Below are 9,367 nucleotides of genomic sequence, written 5' to 3'. Positions count from 1 at the left end.
AGGTTGCTAACCCGCATTTTGGAGTGGATGCAGATAATAGCCGCACTATTCATGTTTACCGGCCATGGACCGAGTCTGAATGTGCTGATGCTTGTAAGAGCCTTGGAGACCCATTGACTAATGTTGATGAGTTTATAGCTCGACATAGACAGCTTTGTTCCTCGTACCGTTTAAATGGACAGGAAACTGAGACTACCTTTAGGAGATGTCTCACTTATAACTGGACCCGTGTCAGAGGACGGTACACGGGCAGAGGGCCAGGTGATAACACCCTGCCCTATGGAGATGCAGGTCTCGCTGTCCAAATTAATGGAGTGTACGATCGCCTCAGAAATACTTTTAGAACAACTGCAGACTACACAAAAATTTCACAATGCATACAGAAGGAAGGAGAAGACGTTCATGAGTATAGGGGTAGATTGGAGGAAGTGTTTAAGAGGCATAGTGGACTTGAAGAAGATGCAGACGTAGCAGGCCCCTATCAACAGCAGCTGAAACATGCCTTAATGAGTGGGTTCCATCCATCCATTGCAGATTTTATTAGGAAGCAAAATGTAAATCACACCACAGATGGAGTTACTCAATGTATGAATTGGGCAAAGCATGCACAGGATGTGATTAAAAGTAAAAAGAAAAAATTGCAGAATACAGTGAATGCTGCCACATTTTATGTTGATGAAGAGCCTCAGGTACTTTTTCAGGGGCAGACTAGACAAAGTAAAGGTAGAGGAGATAGAGGTAATTGGAGGGCTAGAGGAGAACGGAGGAGAAGGGATGAAAGGTGTTACAACTGTGGGAAAATAGGTCATTTCATTAGAGACTGCCTTGAGGACCTACGTGAGGAGTATAGACGACCAGGTCCACGTAACCCCTCATATAATAAATGACTAGTATCTGCTGCCACTGTCAATACACATGCATGTTTAGACACCCCATCAGACTGCCACAAACAACAATCAGTGCCCCAAACCATAGATTTGACTGAGGTTTTGTTGAATTTATCAGGGAAAGAAGTGAAACCCTTTCGCACATTAACAGTGCAGGGAAAAACTATACAGTTTTTATGTGACTCAGGAGCAGATAAAACCGTCCTGAGGGACCATGTGTCAGGAATAAACCCCTCAAATGGTGTCATTTATGTAAAATCTGCAAACGGACAGTTAGATCAACATAGGATCTCTAAGCCAGTATGGATCAGAGATCCATCCACTGGAGAGACAGCTCAGGGCTCAGTAGTAATGTGTCCAACATGCCCTGTGAACCTTTTGGGTAGAGACATGATGGTAAAACTTGGAATCTCAATCGTTCCCACGGCTGTTGGAATGATAACTGCAGGAAAAGGAGAAACTGCAGAAGCAATGGTTCACCAGGGCAGTAGCGATGTACATTACTATTGGACGCTTGACCTGTCAACTTCCAGGCCAGATCAGATAACCTGTAAAATGTTGACCACAGCTGAGGAGAGATTAGCTGAGGGCTATGATAGACAGGAGCCAGATGAGATGCACATCACACTTAGGTTTAAAACAACACCAGGACTTGATGATGCCTACACTGACAAAGTAATGAAACTGGGTCCTCAAAGAATTACTGTAAAAACTGTATATACTAATGGTAAACAAATGGCAGGATGCAGTGTGATAATTTCTGAAGCAGCTCGACAACTCTTCAAAGGGAAGGTGCCACATGTTCCACTAACTAAGTGTAGCACAGCTGAGTGGGAAGATTTAGCATTTTTAGTGGAGCAGGGAGAGCACACAAATGTATGGCAGCCATGTGGAGGGGGATGGGAAACAAACATGCATAGCAGTATCTTCCGTAAGAAGCTGGGGTGGGTGACACATGCAACACCTCAGACACACTTAAAGGGAAGTGAGAATGAAACAGCAGAATGACATATGGTAGATCTAAATGATCACCCTGAGCTTAAACAGATTCCAGACATTTTGTGGTCAAAAGGAAAGACTGATGTAGGGTTAATGAAAACAGCAAACCCAGTAGTAATAAAGCCTAAAACCTCATATAGACCTAGAGTGAAACAGTATCCACTTAAACCAGATGCAGAAGTAGGGATTAAGCCTGTAATAGAAGACATGATTGAAGCAGGGATACTGGTAGAAGCCCCAAATGCAGCATGTAACACGCCCATTTTTCCAGTAAAAAAAGCTGATTCTCAATCATGGCGCATGGTTCAAGACTTGAGGGCTGTAAATCAAGCTGTAGAAAGTATTGCACCATGTGTCCCAGACCCTCATACCTTGTTAAATCAGATAAGACCAGAGATGACATATTTCACAGTGGTAGATCTGAGTAATGCTTTCTTTTCCATACCAGTGCATGAGAATTCACAAGGTTGGTTTGGATTTACATACCAAGGTAAAAAATATACCTACACTAGATTACCACAGGGTTTTTGTGACAGTCCGACCCTTTTCATGCAAGCAATAACTAATTGTCTGTCTGATTTCATGATACCATCCCATTCACAGATCCTAGTTTATGTGGATGATATTTTGATAGCGTCTGACTCAGAACAAAATTGTAAAACTACGTCTATAGCACTGTTGACACATTTGGCAAAAACAGGGAATAAAGCATCGCTTTCAAAGTTACAGTGGGTACAGGAAGAGGTGAAATTCCTAGGTCACCAGCTTAGTTCAGCAGGAAAAAGCATACACCCAGAAAGGAAAGCAGCTATTTTAGCAGCTCCTAGGCCAGTGACAAAGAAACATATGATGCAATTTCTAGGACTGACTAATTATTGTCGTTCATGGGTACCGAATTTTGCTGAAGTAAGTCAACCACTGTTAGACATGATGTACAGTGAGTCCTTAGCTATGTCAGATAGTCTAACTTGGACTCCAGAGGGAGTGCAGGCATTCTGCACGTTGAAACAACTGTTGACGAGCGCGACTGTGTTAGGATTGCCTGATTATAAAAAGCCATTTGTCCAAACAGTTGACTGCAAAGGACATTTTATGACTTCAATGTTAGCACAAGACAGCGGGGGGAAAATGAAGCCAGTAGCTTACTATTCTAAAAGGTTAGATCCAGTTGCTTGTGCTTTGCCTCCGTGTGTGAGATCAGTGTGTGCAGCAGCTCAGGCTGTTCAATGTTCTGGGGAAATAGTTTTATTTCACCCTTTGACACTGTTAGTTCCACACGAGGTGGATGTTTTACTACTGCAGACTAAAATGACATTTCTGTCACCTGCAAGACATTTGTCTTTGATGTCACTCTTACTATCACAACCACACATTACCATAAAGCGGTGCACAATTCTAAATCCGTCAACCCTTTTGCCAACAGAAGACGAGGGCACTCCTCATGAGTGTAGAGAACACGTTGAGAAGGAGTGTAAGCCAAGGGATGACTTAACGGATGTGCCGCTAAGTGAGGGAAAGGTTTGGTTTGTTGATGGTTCAAGTTTTAAAACAGCAGAGGGACAGGCTAAAACAGGTTTTGCTGTAGTAGATAGTGAGAAAGTTATTTGTGCAGGACAACTAACATGTTCTATGTCTGCTCAAGCAGCAGAGATAGTAGCTTTAACGGAAGCGTGTAAAGCTGCAGAGAAACAAGATGTGACAATATACACTGATAGTCAGTATGCATTCGCTACATTACATTTCTTTGCAGCACAGTGGGCAAGACGAGGTATGACAACCTCAACAGGGAAACCTGTAGAACACGCCAAACTCTTGCAAAATCTGCTGGACGCAGTGTTGTTACCCAGTAGAATTGCCGTTTGTAAATGTGCAGCACATACCCGAGGGAAAGATCCAGTTGCATTAGGGAATGCTTTCGCAGATAAGATCGCAAAAGAGGCAGCTTTAGGAGAACATGGTGTTCATGTTTTAGCGGTGCAACACCAGCAGACGTTGCCTATTACACCAGATGTATTAGCAGACATGCAGGCACACTCACCTACTGCAGAAAAACAGTTGTGGCTCACTAAAGGAGCAAGCTTGCAGGATGGTGTTTATTATCTGTGTAATAAACCAATACTGCCTAAGAATTTGTATAAGACTGCTGCTATTTTGAGTCATGGGCTTTGCCATGTCTCCACAGGGGGGATGATGGCAGCAGTAGAGCAACATTTTTATACTCTAGGATTTAATACCTTTTCAAAAAATTTTTGCAGGTCATGTATGATATGTTGCAAGCACAATTCCCAGGGTAATTTGAGACCTAAGAGAGGGAAATTCCCTAGACCCAGTCACCCATTTCAAGTTATTCACATGGACTTTATAGAACTGTCCAACTGTAACAACTATAAATACTGTTTAGTGATAGTGTGTCCTTTTTCAAAGTGGGTAGAAATTGTACCAACTAGAAAAGCAGATGCCATTTCGGTTGCCAAAGCAATATGTAAGAATATTATCCCAGAACATGGGATTCCAGAGACCATTTATAGTGATAATGGTCCACATTTTGTAAATGAAGTGATTGGATTAATGGCACAACATCTAGGGATAACATTAAAACATCATTGTTCATATCACCCACAAAGTGCAGGGTTGGTAGAGAGAACTAATGGAACAGTAAAGTTAAGACTTAGGAAGTCAATGGAAGAGACAGGCAGGACATGGTTAGACTGTGTAGAATTAGTTAAAGTGTACATGAGGATTACTCCAACAGAGAATGGTCTGACACCCTTTGAGATTATATATGGCAGACCATTTAGAGTTCCAGTTTTCTGTAGTGATGACAGAAAAGCAGAAGAGGAGAACACATTAGCAGATTGGATGCTTAAAATGTTTAAAAGTAAAGAAGTCATGAGAGCAAATGATCTGCCAGATGTTTCTGTTTCTCCGCAGGAGCAGAGCCTGAAGCCTGGAGATTGGGTGCTGATAAAGGCCATAAAGAGGAAGTGCTGGTCCAGTCCACGGTGGGAAGGTCCTTATCAGGTGCTGCTGACGACGCCCACAGCAGTGAAGATCGCTGAAAGGAACACTTGGATACATCAAGCGCACTGCAAGAAGGTAACACACTTCCTGGCCGACTCTGGGTGATGGTGAAAAGGCCAGCGGTACAAAGGGGGGAGTATATCTCTAGGACCTCTCGTCTCAATCCTGGTGAAGAAACCAACGGATCCTGAACCCAACTTAGAATGGCTGGGAATGTGCTGTTCGCCTTCTTGTGCCTGTGGACCCTGAGTGGGATGACAGGAGCGCATTGGGACAGAGCAAATCACACCCAGTACCCGCATGGGTTTTCAACCAACTACTGGTGGCAGTTTATGAACACAACCGCTCACATAAACAACAAGACCAATTGTTATGCTTGTGCACACATGCCACTGTCTACACATTCTTCTGGACTGTGGCCATATAGCATCACTGAGAGCGAGACAGTTTGTTTGCTTGCTTTAGCAACACATCCAGGAGTAAAACGTACTTGGAACACTGCCAACTTTTCAATTTCCCTGAACCTGAATGGGAAGATTGATTCACCAGTAGCTGGGAAGGTGAACTGCTCTGGTAAGACAGATCTGCTGACTTGGCCCCAAGTTCCTGATCCACTTCCGGACATCATACTGTTAAATAAACTGGAAGCAGGCCAGTTACCTATGTGTTTCAAGGGCAATGGGTCAGCCCAAGTTGGAGATTTGCCATGGCATCTATGCAACGTCACCTATTCTTTTTGCCCTCGTTTGAACAGAATTAGCTGTCTGACGTGTTTGAAGAATGCCAGATGTGCAAATGATGAGATTCAACGAGCAGCAGACTGTGCATTTGACACTTCGTACCAAATGACACTTACTGAAGGAAGACAGGATGTGGCCAAATGCTCAACAATCGCACCGACACCTAAGGGTACGAGGGTGTTAGCAGATTGGTATTTCTTATGTGGACATAAGGCTTACCCATCTTTACCAGCAAAATGGGGAGGTCTATGTGCACTCGTGAAATTATCTGATCATGTTTTCTTCATGGAGAGGATAGAACATCATCCAGGATCAAAGACAAAGAGAAACGTACAGAGTGCAAGCACAAAGCTCACAGATTTAAGTGAGGTCCCCTGGGAGTTTCGAATCTGGGGACCTGGAGCCAAATTCTTACAAGGGTTGTTCCCGTGGATCGGGGTCGGGGAAGTTGGAACTCATGTAGAAATTAACAGGTATGCACTACTGAGACACATAAATTGGACCCAGACCCTTGGAACAGCCTTAGCAGAGGAGCAAAAGGCCATACGAACAATGGTTTTGCAAAACAGACTGGCTTTGGACTTGATAACTGCATCGCAAGGAGGAGTATGCAAATTGATAGGAGAAACATGTTGTACGTTCATACCAGATGGATATACAAGTGGAGGAGACATTTATGAAGCACTGCAGAATTTAACCACATTGCAGAAATACGTGATGAATAGCACGCCAGGAGCAGATGCACCACAAGGCTGGATGGCGTGGTTACTGTCTGGTCCTTGGTGGCATCTCCTTTTAAAAGTACTAACTCCTGTTTTTGGACTATTGATACTGATTTGCTTATGTATAGGATGCATTTTACCGTGTATAAGATCATTGCTAACTAAAATGATTTCTGATACATTTGTTAATTATGTACTCTTACAACAATATGAAATGACTGAAATTACTGACGTAACAGAAGCCTGTGTATGAATGATGCCTGCACTGAAAATGTTAAGCAAGAGGTGCATGGCTGAGAATATGCTACATAGGAATAATTTGTAACATAAAAATAACAAAACAGGAGGGAAATGTTAGATTAAATAGTTAAACATTTGTCATTTTTATATGTACCATTTGTCCATTGTTTTTAACTCTGTGAAAGGAATTCTTTCTTTCCTCCCATCCCCAGATTCTCGAGGTTCTGGGTGGGAGGTTGAAGTGTTTTATCACAGGAACGTCCTTTTGAAGATCTGTTTGATGTTTGGTAGAGCTTCCTACCCTTTGTATGGTTTCACTGTGTTATCTTTGGTAAACCATACATTGGGTGTGGGGGAAGACTACCCTCTTTATGACCAAGGATGTTGTTCCTGCTTTTAGGTTTTATGACCCTTTGATCAACACACACACACACACACACACACACACACACACATTCTCACATAACACCCACACACACACACTTACATACAGTGCCTTGTCTTTGTAACCAAAGGGGGTTGCAGGGGGAGGTGTTTTGTAAACTATTGTTTGAAGTTTGTCAATAAAAGGCAGCGAGAGGAGGCCATCATCGGGGTTCATTGTCGTGCTGGACACAGATGAGGGGGCCTCCCTTGCGCAAGAAATCGATCGAACACTGTTGCCTTGTTTTTCTTTCATGGGAATAAGTCTTGGATACAGCGGGGTCTGAGTTTAGACCCAACAGAAAAGATTTAGACAGTTTTTAACTCTCAGTGATGCCACTGTGATCATGTGACTTAAGGACCTGCAGCGGAGTTTGGGCCCAGGCACAGCTAATGACATCAGACTTAAACACCGGATAGGAGGCCGAGACTATGTCTGCTCTGTGGACTGCAGCCTGCCAGACACCATGGGCTAAGGCCCAGCCACAAGGTGATCTTAAGCACCCTCCCTAGGCCTGTTTCCTTAGTGTTTCTGTGACAAGGGTCGTCTGATTTCTTCTTTGTCTGGTTCCTCACCCACAGCCAAATTGCCTACCAGTGGGCAAAAGCCCCCTGAAAACATTTACACTGTCAGCTTTCTTCCTGTTTTTACTTGTGATTGCAATGATTTCATCTGGTTGCCCAGAAACTAATAGATTATTCAATCTTTTTAGTATATGTAATCTTGTTTTTAATTGTGCTTTAACAGTCACATCAATTTTAAATAGTTTACCAAAGTGTTGTGTGTCACATATAACAGACAGTGATATCAGTATTCTAACTCCTCCTACATTAGAGTTCCTCTAAATGAGTGTCTTAAGTTTGAGCATTCACTCTGTGCATTCTGCATTTTAGTTTCAACAACTCCTTCAGCACTTTCAGAAGAAGTAACAGCTCATTTGAGTAGTCACACTGAAACAGAAAAAAATCAAACTTAAGTTTATTTTTTTCATGGGAGTAACACAATGGACTGGATCATCAGTGCTATGCTGTTCTTGTCAGGCAAGTTTGTGCCTTCTCATTTTGTCTTTCAAAATTGTGGCAACATTTTTCACCCCAAAAAAGATTTTTTGGAGTACTGGTAATACAAATTAGAAGTGAAACTATATCTTCTAGACATACTTTGCTAGTGGCAATTTACTTATTTCTTATTTGAATTTCATCCTCTGTAAACAAAGCTACCTGCAGAAATGTGTGTTTGAAACCATAATGACCACAGTAAGGCTGTCCTGACAAAAGGTTGACAGCATGTTATAATGATGAGCAATATTTTTTTATTACATTTATATTTCTCACTGTAAATGTTTCACTGTTGAACAATGTAAGATGCAAGAAGCCAGGAACAATGCAAAGTTAGCACCATATTATATGATTATTTAGAGAAAGATGTGTCCGGTCATGCCCAAAAAAGTGTAATTTTGTTTGCTGGTAACTGAAATGACAGTCCCTTTTGATTTTTCCTGTATCCTAATCATGTGACAAAGTATTTGCTACTCTGTATTGTTTGAATATCCCAAAAAATCACAGTTTGCTGATTTTAATTAAAATTTTGGATTTGTAGAGTTGTAATACAAACCTCAGACATTTTCTGTGTTAAGCGTGTGTGTGTGTGTGTGTGATATAAACTGATGAATCTGACATAGTTGAGGAGGACAGGATGTATGTGCACAATGGCGTGATTGTCCATTCAGTTCCTTTTTTTCAGTACTGTAAAAGGGCAAATGTATACACTATTATAATGATCAGTTTTCATACTGTGTACGTATGTATGTGCATCATACTGTTTAAATACCTAATAATTAGTTTGAGCGATCTCGTTCTTTCGGTCACTACCCACACTTCGTGACCACAGGTGAGGGAAGGGGTGTAGTTCGACCGGTAAATTGGGAGCTTCGCTTTTACGCTCAGCTCTCTCTTCACCACAACAGACTGGTACAGCGTCCACATGACTGCAGTTTCAGCACCAATCAATCTGTCGATCTCCGGCTCCCTTCTCCCATCACTCGTGAACAAGACCCCGAGATACATAAACTCCTCCACATGGGGCAGGAACTCATCCCTAACCTGGAGTGGGCACTCCACCCTTTTCTGTCCGAGAACCGTGGCCTCAGATTTGGAGGTGCTGATCCTCATTCCTGCTGCTTCACACTTGGCTGCAAACTGTTCCATTGTGAGCTGGAGGCCCTCACCAGATGAAGCCAACAGAACCACATCACCTGCAAAAAGCAGAGATGAGATTCTGTGGCCACCAAAGTGAAAGCCCTCCGCCACTTGGCTGCGCCTAGAAATCCTGTTT

At 42.5% G+C, this 9,367-nt stretch overlaps 1 protein-coding gene across 1 annotated transcript; it reads left to right on the top strand.

Moving 5' to 3' along the window:
* Window positions 1-2,218: 2,218 nt before the first annotated feature.
* LOC146703032 (MLV-related proviral Env polyprotein-like) lies at window positions 2,219-7,263 on the top strand. Its single transcript, XM_085466143.1, has one exon. The coding sequence runs from the start codon at window positions 5,111-5,113 to the stop codon at window positions 6,620-6,622; it is 1,512 nt and encodes a 503-aa protein (XP_085322269.1). The 5' UTR covers window positions 2,219-5,110; the 3' UTR covers window positions 6,623-7,263.
* Window positions 7,264-9,367: the final 2,104 nt, after the last annotated feature.

Source organism: Copadichromis virginalis, linkage group LG8 (genome assembly GCF_057382275.1).
Source record: "Copadichromis virginalis isolate Kocher_CV1m ecotype Utaka linkage group LG8, C_Virginalis_male_GT1.1, whole genome shotgun sequence".
In the NCBI taxonomy this organism is placed as follows: domain Eukaryota; kingdom Metazoa; phylum Chordata; class Actinopteri; order Cichliformes; family Cichlidae; genus Copadichromis; species Copadichromis virginalis.
Note: the sequence above shows the minus strand (reverse complement) of the source record. Positions and strands in the feature narration are given on the sequence as shown.